The sequence below is a fragment of the Papio anubis genome, chromosome X (assembly GCF_008728515.1).
Source record: "Papio anubis isolate 15944 chromosome X, Panubis1.0, whole genome shotgun sequence".
NCBI lineage: Eukaryota > Metazoa > Chordata > Mammalia > Primates > Cercopithecidae > Papio > Papio anubis.
In genome coordinates this window covers 112,618,394-112,638,342 of record NC_044996.1, presented here as the reverse complement: position 1 = coordinate 112,638,342, position 19,949 = coordinate 112,618,394, and the positions used below count along the sequence as shown (strand labels likewise).

Below are 19,949 nucleotides of genomic sequence, written 5' to 3'. Positions count from 1 at the left end.
ACTCTCAACAAATTAGGCATACAAAAAAAACATGTATTAACATAATAAAGACCATATATGACAAACCTACAAGTAATATCAAACTGAATGGGGAAAAGCTGAAAAACGTCTCCCTATAAAACTGGAACAAGACAAGGATGCCCACTTTCAGCACTCTTTTTCAACATACTACTGAAAGTCCTAGCCAGAGCAATCGAGTAAGAGAAAGAAATACAGGCATCCCAACAGGAGAAATCATTGTCCAATTATTGCTCTTTGCTAATAATTTACAGCTAGAAAAAGCTAAACCTTCACCAGAAAGCTCTCAGATCTGATAAATAAATTTAGTAAAGTTGCAGGATACAAAAATCAACACACAAAATTCAGTAGCATTTCTATATACCAATAATGAACTGGCTGAGGAAGAAATCAAGAAGGCAAACCTATTTACAATGGCTGGAAATAATACCTAGGAATAAATTTAACACAGGAGGGAAAGATCCATGTAAAATACAAAACACTGACAAAACAAATTGAAGAGTACACCAATAAATGGAAAGTCATTCCACGTTTATGGGTCAGAAGAATTAATGTTATTAACATGATCATTCCACTCAAAGCATTCTACATTGAATAATGCAGTTGCTATCAGAATACAGAAATGGAAAAATAGTGATCATAAAATGTGTATGGGACCAGAAGAGTCTGAATAGCCAAACCAATCCTGAGCAAAAAGAACAAAGTTTTATGAATCACACTACTTGACAAAACAGCAAGGTGCTGGTATAAAAACAGACATATAGAACAACGGAATAGATTAGAGAACTCAGAATTAAATCCACTTATTTACACCCAACTTATTTTTGACTAAAGCATCAAGAACATACATTGGGGGAAAGGACGTCCTCCTCAAATGGTGCTGAGAATTGGATTGTCAGATGCACAAGTATGAAGCTGGATCCCTGTCTCTCACCATATTAGAGAAATCAGCTCAAGATGGATTAAGGATTTAAAGGTAAGACCAAAAACTGAAACTACAAGAGGTAAACATAGGGAAAACAAGGCAGGACCTTGGTCTAGGCAAAGATCATATGGTTACGACCTCGGAAGCACAGGCAACGAAAACAAAAATAGGTAAATGGGACTGTAATAAATGAAAGAGCTTCTGTACAACAAAGGAAGCAACTCAAAAGAGTGAAGAGACAACCTGCTGAATGGGAGAAAATATTTGTAAACTATTCAGACAAGAGACTAATATCTAGGATATACAAGGATCTCAAACAATTTGACAGTAAAAATAAAATCACATTAAAATAGACAAAGGACATGAATAGATGTTTCTCAGAAGACAAATGACCAATGGGTATATGAAAAAATGCTCAACATCACTAATCATTAGGGAAATGCAAATCAAGCCATGATCAATTATCATCTTGTCCCAGTTAGAATGACTATTAAAAAGACAAGAAAATAACAGATGTTGATGAGGTGCAACGAAAAGGGAACTCTTAATACGTTGTTGTAGTTCAGAATATAAGTTAGTATAGCCACTATTGAAAACAGTATGGAGATTTCTCAAAAAACTAAAAATAGAAATACGATAAGTGTCAGCAATCCCACTAATAAGTATTTATGTAAAGGGAAAGCAATCATATACTTTTCTAACTATCAGGAAAAATATATGCATGGCATACCCGTACTTTCATGTTTATTGAGGCACTACTTATAATAGCAAATTAAGTGTCACTTAGAGAACAAATGGATAATGTGTTACATATACACAGTGGAATACTCTTCATCCATCTGCACCAACATGAATGAAACTGCAGGTTATTAAGTGAAACAATCCAGGCAAAGATAAACAGATTTTACATGTTCTGACTCATATATAGGTGTAAAAAACAGTTGTTCTCATGGAAACCGAGAGTATAGGATACGAGAGGCTAGGAAGTGTAGGAAGGGAATATAGAGAGGGGTTATTTAATAGGTACAAACATATAGTTAGTTGAAAGGTATATATTCTAATGTTCAACAGTAGAAAGGGGTGACTAGAGTTAGCAACAATATGATGTACATTTCAAAGTAGCTGAGAGAACTTGAAATGTTCACAGCACATAAAAATGATAAATACTGAAAGTAATGAATACCCCAAACACACTGACTTGACCGTTACACATTCAGGGCATGTAGCAAAGTATCACATGTACATATATGTAAAATGTTATGTATCAATAAAAATGTTCTAAAAAGAGAATAAATCTAACAGGATAGCTTATTACTTTAAAATAAAATCACCAGACAACTGTAAAGCTTCTGGTTTCCCTCTGCAAGAAATAAATCCTATTGTATGAGAATTAAATTTCCCTAAGATTTAAATGGCATCAACCAAGACTTTAGTTTATCATTATTTTACCCAAATAGTCTTCTAAAATAGTATGTTTTCATTATTTTATATTCTGGCTATAAAACGTCACATGCATTTTATACATAGAAATTATTTCTTTGGAAAACATATGTACCAACCTAATATCTATTTTCCCAGTACCCAGTTTTGTGGTTTTTGGATATCCATTTGCAGGTTCTGTGATGTCTTATTTTTTTTTTGTGGGGTGGGGAGCAGGATCTCGCTCTTTTGCCTAGGCTGGAGTGTCATGGCACAATCATAGCTAACCACAGCCTTGAACTCCGGGCCTAAAGCAATTCTCCTGCCTTGGCCTCCCAATGTGCTGGGATTACAGGTGTCAGCCATTGCACTCAGCCCTGTGATATCACTTATAATTATTTATGAAACACAGTTAACTCCATTTTGAAGACAGTGAAGTAAATTTTCCAACTATCAGCAAAATATACACTACGCTCAAACATTATCACCGACTTAAAATCACGTAGAAAATTTTAAACTACTTATGCCATTTTATTCTCATTTACCATCATTATTAGAATAGTCAAAATGCTTTTGCCAAGGCAATATTCTGCGGTAAGCAACACAGATATCAACTATAGAACACTTTTCTGAATCAAACCTAATATCTCATGTATTCCTGCATAGCTGAAATTCAATAAAATTAACTAATATCAATAAATGTTTTAATATATTTTCTTTAGTCTCATGAACTCATTGTGATGATATACCTAGGAAAACCAGCCACAAAATATCTATTATATACCATTTAGCATTAGAACCTCATGGCTGCATTTCTCATTATTGAAATAATTTATTAATGTCTTGTCAATCACTCAAAAATCATTTAATGTCACTGTATAGGCCAAAAATGTTATATTTCCCCCGTAATTAGAAAAAAAAAAAAGTTGGGAAAATAATCCTGGTAAGGCAACTAAAGAGATTCTCAGTTATCTAGGTAAGAATTATATTTAAGTGTTTCTGAACAAATTTGGCATAGAACCTAACCCATAATGCAAATCTTCAATCACATGATTATAGTTCATTATTTAAATTCCCCAAATGAGTAAGAAGCTCTTACTTAAGCATACTTTAACAAATGAGTTCCTAGGTGAGCTAGATATCATAAATTGGCTATTTTCCATAAAGTTAAAATGGTAACAAATCATAGAAGAATGTGAAAGACTGGTAGAAAATACCACAATTTGTTATAAGGCGTAAATTCAGGCCAGGTGCGTGCACACACAAATACCATATTTAATATTTTTCAGGTCTCTGTTATCTAAGTAGGTGAATTTGGGACAGTTACATGCCATTATTTATCATCTAAACAACTGAAATGGATAAGGAGAACAAAAATTGCTTTCATTTATTAGTGATTTGTTCCAATTGCCCAGAAAATACTGTTTTTTATGGTATCTGAACTGAGAAAAATGTAGAAGACAGAACATCAAGCGAACACATAGGAATACTCTCATGTCTCTTCTTTTAGGCCACTGGGAAATATGTGTTAACATTTATGTCTTAATTTTTGTCAATGAAGAGCAATTTCAAGGTTCTCCATCAGGGAAGAGGAAGTTGCTACAATAATATCTGAATGTTAATATAGTCATCTGTATCATACCTATTTGGTATATATTACTTTGTCATCAAAAAGGCAATGGCCATTTTTCATTCATATAAGTGCCGGTGAAATATTTTCTTAAATACATAGGAAATACATTTTCAACTGCCGAGTTTTACTCTAGAGTGCCTGAAATATTTACAGTAATAATTTCTAGTTGAAATACCATATATAGAGAAGGAACACCAATATATTGCAATTGCATTAGATTTTCTGAAAACAAGGTACTAGAGGTTCTGAAAACAAGGTTCTAGAAAAAAAAATCTCAATGTTACAAAACGAGTGTTTATGTTCTCAAAAATATTTATTTAAATGAACTCTAATCCTCCTGAGAATTAACCCTCTCAATTTTAACCAGTGTAAACTACTTATTAACATTTCTTGCCATTATGGTATCAAAATATGATGATTACAGCAGAGGTGGAAAAAAGTTAAAACAGCCCTTGGTTCAGTCAATTGATACCAAACCCAACATAAGAGGCCTTAAAGATATTCTTCTCTTTTATAGCAAATTCTATATATCTCTCCATGATTATTTTTATAGGTTAAAATCGTGCATGCATACAAAGTCAAGTCTGAAACCATTCACTCCAGGAGTAAAACTTTCCAATAGGCAGAGCTAATTCTTGGAAAACGCGGCTATAAAAACAACTGAAGAGTGATGCAGGAATTAGCCGAGCAGAAAATAGAATCCATGTCACCATTCTCAGGAAGTCAAAATAAAGTGGATTAAAACCAAACCCTAACTGGTTTGTAAATGCCATTTTGAGGATACAAAAATTTCTCTCGAGTCCTAGTCTTCTTTCTTTTTTGGTCAAATGTGACTGTCATTACTCATTTTTGTTCTAAAGTTACCCTGGTAAATAAGAGCATTTCCATGTCATATTTCATATCCTAAATGGAAATGACTTTCTACACTAATATTCAAAAGACATCTAGAACAGACGCAATGTTTTATCCCTGATTTTTTTTTTTTTAAATTTCTTTAAAGAGAACATCCTCACTTTGTTATTCACAAGGGAAAGCTTACAAAGCACTCTCAATACAGGGAGGTTTTTTTTTTTTTTTTTTTTGGACTGGCAAAGAAACCAATACGTTTGAAACCCAGAGAAACAAACAATGTATAGGAAAACCCACGACCAACGCATGTAGAGTGTACTATCTTATAGAGAAATCATAATGGCAAGTGAATTGTCTGATTCACAAAAGAATATTTTTAAGGAGATATACCTATTATCTGGGAGCATAAACATACATAATTTATTAAGTTTACCCTAGATGTACTTAATTTTTGCATATGCTAACATTTAAACACACTAGAAACAGCTCCTGAAATCGCTTATGCTAATGCCTACTGCTACTCATTTTAAAAGGCAATTCCACTTAAAACCAAACCTCAGGCCTCAAAACACCAGTTAAGGCCAAACAAAGTATATCGAATTCTATATATGAAATTATACAATGTTTCAATGACTTCTTAATTTATAAAGCAATTCCATCAACAAAGCATATTGTTTAAAATTCTCAAAGCATTATTTGGCAGTTATTTTTTAAACCAAATATAGCTTCAATCCCCCAAAAATAAAATTCTCCCCAAATGTTTCATTATTCTCCTAAGGAGCATAACAGATTTAAAATGAAATTTCTTTGGAGATTAGCCGACATCATGCATAAGCTAAAGAACTAATATCTGGTTAAATAAAAATATGAACATCACAAAAGCAATTACTGTACAGGCATGAATCATGAATTTTGCCTGGAAAATCTACTGAAGAGAGTGTTCTAAGTCTGAGACTTCAAGAGATGGTATTCTGTCTTTTGTGACTAAGAAATCAGTAAATAAAAATTCTTATGATTTACTTAATACTTATTTTTTTCTTTGAATCATCACTGAGATTATCTCTTGAAAAATGCTGGGCAAAAATGTATAAATGTGTATTTGGGGGTTTCCCTAACAATGGCAAGAATTCGCATATTTTAAAAATATAAGACTTACGCTGAATCCTCATCTCATTTACAGCCATAAGTAAACTTTAAGAAACTTTTTATTACATTATACTTTAAGTTTTGGGATACATGTGCAGAATGTGCAAGTTTGTTACATAAGTATACACATGCCATGGTGGTTTGCTACACACATCAACAAACTAACACAGGAACAGAAAACCAAACACTGCATGTTCTCACTCATAAATGGGAGTTGAACAACGAGAACACATGGATGCAGTGGAACATCACAGACTGGGACCTTTTGTGGGGTGGGGAGCTAGGGGAGTGATAGCATTAGGGGAAATACCTAACACAGATGACAGGTTGATGGGTGTCTTTCCCACTTTCTCCTGTGGGCATTTAGTGCTATAAATTTCCCTCTGAACACTGCTTTAGCTGTGTCCCAGAGATTCTGGTACATTGTATCTTTGTTCTCATTGGTTTCAAAGAACTTCTTTATTTCTGCCTGAATTTCATTATTCACCCAGTAGTCATTCAGGAGCAGGTTTGTTCAGTTTCCATGTAGCTGTGTGCTTTTGAGTTTCTCAATCCTGCCTTCTAATTAGATTGCACTGTGTCCTGAGAGACTGTTATGATTTTCATTCTTTTGCATTTGCTGAGGAGTGTTTTACTTCCAATTATGTGATCAATTTTAGAATAAGTGTGATGTGGTACTGAGAAGAATGTACATTCTGTTGATTCAGGGTGGAGACTTCTGTAGATGTCAATTAGGTCTGCTTGGTCCAGAGCTGAGCTCAAGTCCTGAATATCCTTGTTAATTTTCTGTCTTGTTGATCTAATATTGACAGTGGGGTGTTAAAGTCTCCCACCATTATTATGTGGGAGTCTAACACCCCAGTGGTGCCTGGAACACCAGCGAGACAAACATTCACTCCCCTGGAAAGGGGGCTGAAACCAGGGAGCCAAGTGGTCTATCTCAGCAGATCCAGCCCCCACGGAGCCCAGCAAGCTAAGATCCACTGGCTTGTAATTCTCGCTGCCAGCACAGCAGTCTGAAGCTGACCTGAGGCTCCAGCTTGGTGGAGGGAGGGGTGTCCACCATTACTGAGGCCTGAGTAGGCCGATGTCCCCTCACAGTGTAAACAAAGTCGCTGGAAAGCTCAAACTGGGCAGAGCCCACTGCATCTCAGCAAAGCCACTGTAGCCAGACTGCCTCTCTAGATTCTTCCTATCTAGGCAGGGCATCTCTGAAAGAAAGGCAGCAGCCCTAGTCAGGGGCTTATAGATAAAACTCCCATCTCCTTGGGACAGAGAACCTGGGGGAAGGGGAAGGGGAAGGGGAAGGGGCAGCTGTGGGCACAGCTTTTGCAGACTTAAACGTCCTTGTCTGCTGGCTCTGAAGAGAGCAGCGGATCTCCTAACACAGCACTCAAGCTCTGCTAAGGGACAGACTGCCTTTCTCAAGTGGGTTGACTCCCATGCCTACTGACTGGGACATGCCTCCCAGCAGGGGTCGACATACACTTCATACAGGAGAGCTCCAGCTGGCATCTGGCAGGTGCCCCTCTGGGACGAACCTTCCAGAGGAAGAAACAGGCAGCAATCTTTGCTGTTCTGCAGTCTCTGCTGGGGATACCCAGGCAAACAGGGTCTGGAGTGGACCTCCAGCAAGCCCCAGCAGACCTGCAGCAGAGGGACCCGTTAGAAGGAAAACTAACAAACAGAAAGGAACAGCATCAACATCAACAAAAAGGACATTCACACAAAAACCCCATCTGAAGTTCACCAACATCAAAGACCAAAGGTAGATGAATCCACAAAGATGAGAAAAAACCAGCACAAAAAGGCTGAAAATTCCAAAGAACAGAACACTTCTTCTCCTCCAAAGGATCACAACTCCTCACCAGGAAGAGAACAAAACTGGACGGAGAATGAGTTTGACGAATTGACAGAAGTAGGCTTCAGAAGGGTGGGTAATAAACTCCAAGCTAAAGAAGCATGTTCTAACCCAATGCGAGGAAGCTAAGAACCTTGAAAAAAGGTTAGACAAATTGCTAACCAGTTTAGAGAAGAACATAAATGACCTGATGGAACTGAAAAACACAGCACAAGAACATCATGAAGCATATACAAGTATCAATAGCTCAATCAAGCAGAAGAAAGAATATCAGAGATTGAAGATCAATTTAATTAAATAAAGTGTGAAGAGAAGATTAGAGAAAAAAGAATGAAAAGCAATGAACAAAGCCTCCACAAGATATGGGACTATGTGAAAAGACCAAACCTAGGTTTGATCGGTATACTGGAAAGTGATGGCAAGAATGGAACCAAGTTGGAAAGCATTCTTCAGGATATTATCCAGGAGAACTTTCCCAACCCAGCAAGACAGCCCACCATTCAAATTTAGGAAATACAGAGACCACCACAAAGATACTCCTCAAAAAGAGCAACCCCAGCACACATAATTGTCAGATTCACCAAGGTTGAAATGAAGGAAAAAATGTTAAGGACAGCCAGACAGAAAGGTCGGCTTACCCACAAAGGCAAGCCCCTCAGACTAACAACAGATCTCTCTGCAGAAACCCTATAAGCCAGAAGAGAGTGGGAACCAATACTCAACATTCTTGAAATAATTTTTAACTCAGAATTTCATATCCAGTCAAACTAAGCTTCATGAGTGAAGGAGAAACAGAATCCTTTACAGACAAGCAAATGCTGAGAGATTTTGTCACCACCAGGCCTGCCCTACAAGAGCTCCTTCAGGAATCACTAAATATGGAAAGGAAAAACCAGTACTAGCTAGTGCAAAAGCATACCAAATTGTAAAGACCATCAACACCATGAAGAAACTGCATGAACTAATAAGCAAAATAATCAGCTAGCATCACAATGACAGGATCAAATTTACATATAACAATATTAACCTTAAATGTAAATGGGCTAAATGCTCCAGTTCAAAGACACAGACTGGCAAACTGGATAAAGAGTCAAGACTCATCGATGTGCTGTATTCAGGAGTGCAATCTCACATGCAAAGACACACATAGGCTCAAAATAAAGGGATGGAGGAAGATTTACCAAGCAAGTGGGAAGCAAAAAAAAGCAGGGGCTGCAATCCTAGTCTCTGATAAAATAGACTTTAAACCAACAAAGATAAAAAATGACAAAGAAAGTCATTACATAATGGAAAAGGGATCAATGCAATAGGAAGACCTAACTATCCTAAATATATATGCACCCAATACAGGAACACCCAGATTCATAAAGCAAGTTACCAGAGACCTACAGAGAGACTTAGATTCTCACACAGTAATAGTGGGAGACTTTAACACCCCACTGTCAACATTAGACAGATCAATGAGACAGAAAATTAACAAGGATGTTCAGGACTTAAGAGACATCTACAGAAGTCTCCACTCCAAATCAACAGGACATACATTCTTCTCAGCACTACCTCACACTTGTTCTAAAATTGATCACATAATTGGAAGTAAAACACTCCTCAGCAAATGCAAAAGAACGAAAATCGTAACAGCCTCTCAGACCACAGTGCAATCAAATTAGAACTCAGAATTAAGAAACTCACTCAAAATCACACAACTACATGGAAACTGAACAACCTGCTTCTGAATAACTACTGGGTAAATAACAAAATTCAGGCAGAAATAAAGAAGTTCTTTGAAACCAATGAGAACAAAGATACAATGTACCAGAATCTCTGGGACACAGCTAAAGCAGTGTTTAGAGGGAAATTTATAGCACTAAATGCCCACAGGAGAAAGCAGGAAAGATCTAAAATCAACACCCTCACATCACAATTGAAAGAACTAGAGAAGCCAGAGCAAACAAATCATAAGCTAGCAGAAGACAAGAAATAACTAAGATCAGAGCAGAACTGAAGGAGACAGAGACATGAAAAAAATCAATGAATTCAGGAGATTTTTTTTTTTGAAGAGATTACCAAAATAGACCCCTAGACAAATAAGGAAGAAAGGAGAGAAGAATCAAATAGACACAATAAAAAATGATAAAGGGGATATCACCACTGATCCCACAGAAATACAAACTACCATCAGAGAATACTATAAACACCTCTATGCAAGTAAACAAGAAATCTGTTTAATTGATAGGATGCTCTTTGAATTGGAAGAGTCCATAAATAGAAAGGCTTTACAGATCTGAGATTGTACTGGCAAAATGAGACCATAAGCAGTGGCTGGATCTTCATTAATCAGTCCATATTTCATATTACATTTTGTTGATTTTAAATTGTTGAAGTTTGGAACAGTAAAATGGTGACCTTATAGGCTATACAGTATACATTTCTACATATACTTCCCAGTTAGGAGAGCATGTGGAGTTAGGTATACCAGACTCTTTTAGCTATAAAATACACTATTCATGTACCTGACTTTTTCTGATTACAGGCTCGTCAATGTACTTTTAAAAATTGTTTTTATTTACTTAAATTTTTTGCGGGTAGTGTATATACATAGGTGTATATATTGACCTATTTTCTGATTATCATGTGGACGCCCATTTAGGCACTCCTATTCCGTAAGTTCAAAGGAGTACTAGAAGTCAAAAGCCATTTTGTCACTTAATAAGAAAAATATCTATTTTAAACCTTCTCCTACTGTTTTATGAAAGGGTAGGACGGACACACACAAGAGTAACTAGAGTATACACCCCAATGATGGGAACTGACCGCCATATGTGATTCCATAAAAAACAAAAACATATTAACAGACTTATCTTTCAAAATCATACACTATAGCTCTTTATCCTCAGGGGTTGAAGTCCATATTTTCATTACGCCTGCCATTTCTACCTCACTGAACTAAGAGAAAACATACAAATGTGCACTAGGAGTCAATAGTAAAGTAACCCTCCCCTATACTGCAAACTAAAGACATAGGATTAATACAGTTTCTCCCTTAGAGCTAAAAGCAGGGACAGGAGGTATACTATTATGTACAGAAGCAATAAAAAGGGGTTACAACATTCAGTGCTCAGCCATGCATTATCCAAAGGAGAAGAAACATTTTGAATCAACTTAATCCGATTCCAACTTCACAAACATTTGTGTTGTTATAATTTGCTTTCCCAAGTACATTTGCTTATCAAAAGCAATATATTTGTCAATCGTGAGTATTCTGCTGCTTGTTATATCTCATTTAAAATTACTGAATTTCCATTTTTATCTATCACTTTTTAAGCTTATTTAAAGTTAACTCCTCCCACCCCAATATGGATCTGCTAGATGATCTGAGGCAATCAGGCTTCTGTGTCTGCAAAACTAAGGACTAAGATTCTGGTTGATAATAAATTCACTGGCAAACGGCTATCTTCTGGGTCATTTTTGAGCTTTTCTTGATGGGACCTACCATCAATATTGAAAGATCTCCTGTTTTAGAATTGATGAAATTGATTCTATATTCAAAAAAAAACATTTAATTATCAGCTTCTATCATAGAACAGCTTCTACCCAAATATCATCTTCAATCCCACTGACTTCACTTTTCCAACTTCTGATTTACAGTGTTGTAAAGACTTAAGAATTGAGAACAGAGGCTACCAATTTCAAAATTGGCATGGCAAAAGTGTACTTCATGGGCAAGCAAAAGAGTAGAGGTCACAATGTTATTATCCCTGTCATTGCTATCTCTGGAAGGTATGACTATGTAGCACCAGAGATAAGAGTCAACGTTATTTAAGTGTAATATAGTAAAAACATAAATACATTTCTGCCTATCAACTAAAGAAGCAGAAAATGAATAACCATCCAACAGAGGATCTCCCTAGAGTGAAAAATTACAACAGAAGTAGTGGCAGGAATAGATTTCCTGATTTAAATAGTAAACTATGTTGCCTTTTATATAGTATATGAATGAAATTGGCAAGAGGAGCTAATTAATTATAGCTGATTACTCTATCAAATCTCTTGGTAGCATAAGCAAAACATTAACTTTTTATAATTATTTGGAGTCGATACACTCCAAATGCAGTGTGCTGCATCCATAGGGCATATACATTTTAAAGGCTTTTTTCCTCAAAGTCTTCACTGCAATTTTAGATACTGGTATTTTGAGAACTAGAATTAAATAAGACAATTCATAATATAGTGCAAGAAAGCAGAACATTTTAAATATATCTAGAGTACTGGAAAACTTAAGATATGCAGTTTTGTATTTTGTGTAGAAATGACAAGTCTGGGATGAAAACATTAAACTCTACTATACTAAAAGCAGTGGTAGTCCAGAAATTTACCAACCTTCAGGATCGAGTAGTTTCTCTATGCCTAATTGATATCTGGCGATGTTGAATGCATGTTCCAGTCGCTGTGTGGCTGACTGCTGGCAAACCACACTATTCCAATCAAACAGGTCTGGCCTAAAACACATACATATACACACATACACAAAGACAAATATAAATCAATCTAGAATGTTCCATGAGATTTACTTCCATGCTTAATTTTCATTGACAACCCATGCCCCATAGTCCTTAAGGCTTGAGTGTAATTCATTTACCCTTCAAAACGTTTCTATTTAAACAAGTTGTAATTTTAATTGAAAATCTTTTTGGGTGTGGTGGCTCATGCCTGTAATCTCAACACTTTGGGAGATGGAGGCAGGCAGATCCTTTGAGCCCAGAAGTTCGAGACCAGCCTAGATAATTTGGTGAAACCTTGTCTCCACAAAAAAAAAAAAAAAAAAAAAAAAAAAAAAGAAAGAAAAGAAAAGAAAAACTAGCTGGGTGTGGTGTCACATGCCTACAAGTTCCAGCTACTCAGGAGGAGGTTTAGGTGGGAGGATCACCTGAGCCCAGGAAGATTGAGGGTGCAGTGAACCATAATCGTGCCACTGCACTCTAGCCTGGGCAACAGAGCTGAGGTTGTATACTTAAACACATACAACATTTGTATTGTTAATTATACATCAGTAAAGATGTGGGGGAAAAAAGAAATCCTGAAGACGACAAATAATCTACGCTAGCTTATCCGAGCAACAAAAATTTATCTATCTCATCCAGTCTCATGGATTTCAATACCAGTCATTTACTGGTAATGCCCAGTTTTATATCTCTAACCCAGACCTCCTCCCTAAACTCAAAATTATAGATTCTTCTGCATACTCATTATCTCCATATAGTCATCACAAGCTTCAAGTGTCCTGGATGGAGCTTCTGATATTTATCCTCATCACACTCCCCCAAACCTATCTATTTTTCTTGCTGTTCGCCCTTCCTCAATGATGAACAACATGCTTAAAATTGCAGTTACTCAGATGAAAACCCTTGGAGTCATCTTTAATGACTATTTTACTCTCACACAACATTTAATTCAAAATGTATTCAGAATTTGACTGCTTCTGACTATCCTCACTGCCATCCCTCTAGTCCAAAATCCATTTTATCTTGCATGAATTATCACAATAGCCTCATAACTGTTCCCTCTTCTCTCACTCTTGCCTGTGTTAATCAGCGCACAGCAGACTTGCCAGAGTGATCTGTTAACATGTTTCATCATATCAGTCTTCTCAAATCTCTACTTTAGGGGAAGTGAAAATTACATATTTCATGTGATCTACTAAGTCGAACAGGGTCCAGGTCCCTATTAACTCCCTGATTTTATTTCTTGTCTCTTTCCTCATATTCCATAAACAGGATCCATAGTTTTCTGCATTTGGATTTGTATTCACTTTTCGAAGACTCTTTCCTCATATTCCATAAACAGGATCCATAGTTTTCTGCATTTGGATTTGTATTCACTTTTCGAAGACATCAACGTGGCTCATTACTTTACTTCCATTGGGTCTTTACTCGAAAATCACATCACTGGAAAGTTCTTCCCTGCCCAACCCCTATCTAAAATTGTATCCTAGCCAGGCGCCTTGGCTCACACCTGTAAATCAAGCACTTTGGGAGGCTGAGGCTGAAGTATTTGCTTGAGGCCAGGAGTTAGAGACCAGCCTGAACCACATAGTGAGACCTGGTCTCTATGACTTTAAAAAAAACAAGTAGTCAAGTGTGCTGGCATGCCCCTGTGGTCCCAGCTACTCAGGAGACTGAGGTTGGAGAATCACTTGAGCCTGGGTGGCTGTAGTGAGCCATGATTGTGCCACTGCACTCCAGCCTGGGTGACAGCAAAACTCAGTCTCCTAAATATATAAATGAAAAAGAAAATTGCATGCCTCACATCAAACTCACATACACTTATTTTCTTTCTCCTTATCTGCTTTATACTGTTCTCATTAACACTTACTATTTAACATATTATATAATTTAATTAAACTTATCTCTATATCTTTCTTTTCCACTAGAATGTACAATCTTTTATTGCCTGTTTGGTTCACTGCTGGAAACCCAGCCTGACACATAATAAAGGCTCAAATATTTATCAACTACACGAGAGAATGGATGAGCACATACAACATACATACCATGTTACTTGGTAATAGAGAAAACGCAAAGGAGTGTAAGAGGCAGTTCTTGTCTCGTAAGGATTTTAAATTTAATGAGCAAGGAAAATGAAGAAGTCATATTAATTAATTAAACTCTAAATGTGAAAAAACACAGACAATAAGAAAATGTTTTGTAAAATCTGAAGAGGTCAAAAAAGTTTTCTGAGGCTGAAAGGCGGATTAAATAGACATTTGGGCTTGCATTAAAAATATATTGATAACAGAATTCTAACTTGTGTGAGCACTAGAGAATTGAAGTTCTTAGGGAAGGAAAAAAGCAAGACATGCTCAGATAATCAAGACCTCACAGGCCTGGCTCCATTGGAAGATTCTAAGTATGAAGTGGTGGGAGATAAGTTTGAGAGACCGAAACTGGTTGAGTTTGCATAAGGTCTGGGCTATTAACGAATTACAATTTATCCCAACAGCACTGGAAATCATTAGTAAAGTGGTTCTTCACCTTTTCTGAATCACAGACACCTTTGAGAATCTGCTGAGAGCTATGAAACTTCTACTCCTACAAATAAGTCTCCATATCTGTTAACAGAATCTATATACGATTTTAGGATATTTGAATCTGTTAATGGACTCCTGTTTAAGAGCTCTTGCTTTGCCAAAAAAAAATAAAAAAAATTAAAAAAATAACAGTTACAAGGGTAGGTTAGCTGTCATTTTCTAAAACTGTAATTCAAATTTGGCCAGGCTTGGTGGCTCACGCCTGTAATCCCTCCTTTGGGAGGCCGAGGCAGGCGGGTCACCTGAGGCCAGGATTTCGAGACCAGCCTAGACAACGTGGTAAAACTCCGACTCTACTAAAAATACAAAAATTAGGCAGGCATGGTGGCTAGTGCCTGTAGTCCCAGCTACTCAGGAGGCTGAGGCAGTAGAATCGCTTGAACCTGGGAAGCGGCGGTTGCAGTGAGCCAAGATTGGCCCACTGCACTCTAGCCTGTGCAACAGAGTGAGACTCTGTCTCAAAAAAATAAAATAAAATAAAAATGTAAATAAATGTACAGATTTGTTTCTTCTTTAATTGCTTCTACTCTGGTTAATACACCAAAATTTTGTACACTTATTAGGAAATCGAATCCCTCCATATATTCCAAAATACCCTAAACAGCTAACAAGCTTATGGAAACTAGCATATTTGTAAATTGTAAAATGCCTTATGAAAAAAATATTAAAAATTTAAAAATTGTAGACTATTTAGGGGACTTTTAAGTTCACCATGCACCCTTCTGCCTTATCTTCATTTTTTCTGTAGGCAATGGGAGTAGAAAAAGAACACAGGTGGGAACATATGAGAAACTAGTTTTCTCATCTGCAGCATAATATACAAGGTTGAAATGAGTATGATGAGCAAAAAGAGCATTGCTTATGTATTCTTGCTGTTTTCCCTTGTCTTCCCCTTTTCCTTGGCCACTAACTAACCACCTGAGTGTGTGGATATCTCATCTAAGTCAGGTAATTTATTTGAGCTTTGGCATTTTCATTCAAAAAAGCAGCATTGCACAAAAATGGCCTTTGAGGTCACATCTAGCATTAAAAATGAACTGTTTTATACCATTAAAATTAATTAACATTATAAATATCTATGATTTTCAAATGCGTAAAAATTGTAAAAATAACCAACTATGGAGGAAAGTCACACAGCATTTAATGTTAACCCTGGACCATAATTTATGAACTATGCAACCAAGGATTACCAGATTTTTAATAAAATCAACACCATGATTAGGATAGTAAAATTTAAATCCTAGTTCTACCACATACTAGCCAAATAGTTTTAGGTAAATTACATAACCTCTCTATGACTCAGTTTATCTATTTGTGAGATGGGTAAAATGATAGCATCTATGTCATGGAACTTGATGGAATATTTTACCTAGAACGGTGTCTACAAAATCATAATTGTTTAAAAACATTCGTTTCTATTACTTTGCTGTAATGTTAATTATATTTATATAACAACAGTGATGTATTTTCAATTTGCAGACTCAAGCCAAAAACACCTATCTTTACAGAACAGATATAAATGTTACAAATACTACTGATGCAAACATAGTATAATTCAAAATGGGAGGTGGAGAAGAGGCGAGAGTAAGTATGTGTGATGATTTTCTCACTTTTCATATTGGTCAAAAGGTGCTTTCTAAGCTTGATAAAAATTTAAAAAGAGGTATACTCATACCATTTCATGTAATAAAAGCAAAAATTACAAGAATAAAACGATTATAAGTAATCAAATTAGGAAATACCTGGGGATGAAAGGTAATATAGCTGGGCCTCATACTATGGAGTAAATACCTATACTGTTAGAAATTAGTTTGTCAAGAAGTAGAAACATTATCATACATATTATTATAACCATCAGGAACCAAAGTACAAGTAGCTGACACTGACTGCATCTAAGAATTGAAATGTGATAAAGTAGGGTTGGGGTCATGAAGATACACTGTGTTGCTGTTTTCCCTTCGCTCCTGACTCTAGTGTCCATTCTTTTAATTTGCTGTGGTAATACACTAAAATAAGGATTTGGAAGATAATTGAAATTTCAGAGTTATTGTAATTTTATCCGCATCTTGTACATATTTCTAATCAATTATCATTGGGTTTTAACACAAAAAGTAGAAATCTGGCTTCCCTTGAAGGGTAATGTAGTGGACTTTGCGTTTTATCACACAACTTTTAACTTCCATGACCCTGAGTCAATCCTTATGCTCTATATTAACTCCACGTCTTTGTTCTATATAGTTGAGCCACTCAATTATTGAAATCAGGGCACCTCTTGACATTCCTAAGTGTGCCAATGACAATCTCTTTGGAACAGAAAGTTCAAGCATTTTTTTTTCTTTAAAGCATATGAACATCTGTCAAATACAAAAAGAAGGGGGAGATGATTCATGAAAGAGCATTAAACAACCGTGAAGAACCTCTTGAAAAGTAACCATGTAATGCATAAAGAGTTACTGATGATTCATCCAGTATGACAGGAGAGAATATATAAATAAGGATATTTTGACAGAGAAAGAGTGGGTCAGGGACAGATAAAGCAGGGCAATCTGGGTATGTTTACTGTATTACCTACAAATGTATTCAGAAATCATGAAATAGAATATTAACAAATATAGAGTGTGAACATGTTTGCAGGATTGAAGTCTTCCACTTGAAGGGAAAATGTTAGAAAGCCAACAAGGACCATATAGCCTGATCCTTGATATTTTTGCTCATCTGCAAATGTGTACATGAACAGCAAAATCAATATTTTCAGGCCCTTAGTGTGAAGCAAGTGGCTGCATAAATGAGCATTGACTTAAAACACAGACCGAATGTCTCTATCCCTTCTCATCTAACTGTATTGAAGCTGTGGAAAATTTTTCTTCTGTCATATAGTAAACAATGTGGTAACATTGCTTAACATGACATTTGAATGCATGTCTGCCTCTTTTCTAAAATCAGGTTGCTGAGTAATTCACCTGGAAACCCAATCTGGATGGGGTTAATTAAATCCAGCTGGAGCAAGACACCTGACAAAGATGCTTATTTGAAGTGTGTTTGCTCTTGGACTGAGCTTTACCAGAGAGAAAATTCATATTCTGAGCTTTTCTAGAAGCAGGATTGGCATAGGAAAATTGTAGAGTCGTCAAAAAAAAAAAAATCAAAGTGAAAAAACATAACTTGCACTGAAAATTAGGCAAGATGCAGTCCAGTGTCATTTTAAACACAGTTAATTAGTCAATGCATTTAGCCCTGGGTTGGGTAAACGAAATGGGTAACAGGAAGACCAAAATAGAGTAACTATAGTCCCTCTCTCTCTCTCTCTCAAATACACACACACACGCGCACACACACACGTATATATATATATACACATATATACACACATATATACATAGAGTCTAAATGGTGTAGTATATATGGTATATATATCGTATCTATAAGTGTATGTATACATATACATATGTATTTCCTAAACTGCTTTGCTTTTTCTTGAACTGTTATTAATTCATTTACTGAGCTTTACACAAGCAAAAACAAACAAACAAACAAACAAAAAAACTTGTTTTTCATCTCAAGAAAAAGAAATATAATGTTGTATGGAATATAGTTAAGGACTGTGGTTCACTGTATTACAGTGAGTTCTTTTTATTAGGATCCACAAAAGCTCTCTTGCTTTATAGCAATTGATTTGCTGTTCCAGAGCAATTGTTTCTTTTGGTATTCTGAACACTACGTCGTAGAATTAATTGTGTTCTGCTCTTTGTCTTGGTTGCTAAAATGTTCTGAGCGTCTTATGACCCTGAACTAGAACAAAGTATACAGGACTTTATGATGTTTGATATCTGTGTGTGTATCTGGTAAGACAGATGTTTCTTTCTCCACACTATTTATCTGATGATGGTAATTAATTTAACTACAACTACTCACATGAGATCTAGAACCATTTTTAGCTGTATAGTTTAGGCTTACACAAAACACATTATCTGTATAAAAAGACTAACCCCGTTCTCAGCAAAGTTAGAATACAACCTGCATTTTCTGGGAGTCCCAATGTCAAACCCTCTAACATAACCAATTTCATGCTCCATTAATGTTAGTATTTCAACAACTAAATTATACGTATCACATAAAACACAGGAAAATATTCTTAATTAGTTCATTCCAATGGAATGTTAGATCAATGTGGTCAACGTACATAACATGTTGTAAAGTAGGACATGATCTGGAACCGTACTGGGGAAAAACATGTCATCAGAGTCTAAATCACCACTTTTAAAAGTTATTTAATGTCTCAGTAATCTTCTTACCTATGACTATGGATGAGAGCATTCAAAGCCAGGCCATCAGACCAGCTGGTGGTGAAGTTGATTACATTAACCTGTGGATAATTACGAGTTGATTGTCGGACCCAGCTCAGGAGAATCTTTTCACTGTTGGTTTGTTGCAATCCAGCCATGATATTTTTCATTACATTTTTTACCTACATGTGGAAATAAATTTTCATAAGGAAACAAATTCCTTGAGCAAAAACCATGCAAATTTAATAGAAATTTTAGGGCCAATTAGTAATAAAACATAAGAGATTCTACCCGAAGTAAGTCTATTCTAAAAGGTGAGGAGTCTATTCTGATTCCTTGGTGTCTATGCCATACCATTTACTGAATGTGTTCATTATTACTCCTGGATTCTGCCATATTAGACTGAGCATTTACTGTTTATAGAATTGCTCACCTTCTAGCTTTCAATGAACAAGCTAGAGAAGACAGTGTATAAAAACATTAAACTTACTGTTAACCAAGGACTGAAGATATAAAAGTGCTTTTTGGATAGCATAATCATTTTTTAAAGTATGTGTTCATATTTTGCCTTTGTTATTAATTGTGGTAATTGGACATGTTGCTTAACCTTTTCTAGGCATTTCTGTGTATCTTATATGCAAGGTTAGTGTAAGATCAAAGTACAAAATACGGTCAAATAAAGCCCCTAATTTCATACCATCATTTAACTCGAGTTATGTTTACTGGCTGAA

The 19,949-nt window shown here is 36.0% G+C and overlaps 1 protein-coding gene across 1 annotated transcript in view; it reads right to left on the bottom strand.

Annotated features, from left to right (window-relative positions):
• DMD (dystrophin) overlaps nucleotides 1-19,949 on the bottom strand; it is a 2,174,064-nt gene that overhangs the window by 1,744,643 nt on the left and 409,472 nt on the right. Inside the window, exons 6-7 of the mRNA XM_031660704.1 lie at nucleotides 19,228-19,400; nucleotides 12,229-12,347 (exon numbers count right to left, since the gene is read on the bottom strand). Of these exons, the coding sequence (XP_031516564.1) occupies nucleotides 12,229-12,347; nucleotides 19,228-19,400 (292 nt within the window). The remainder of the gene's footprint in view (nucleotides 1-12,228; nucleotides 12,348-19,227; nucleotides 19,401-19,949) is intronic.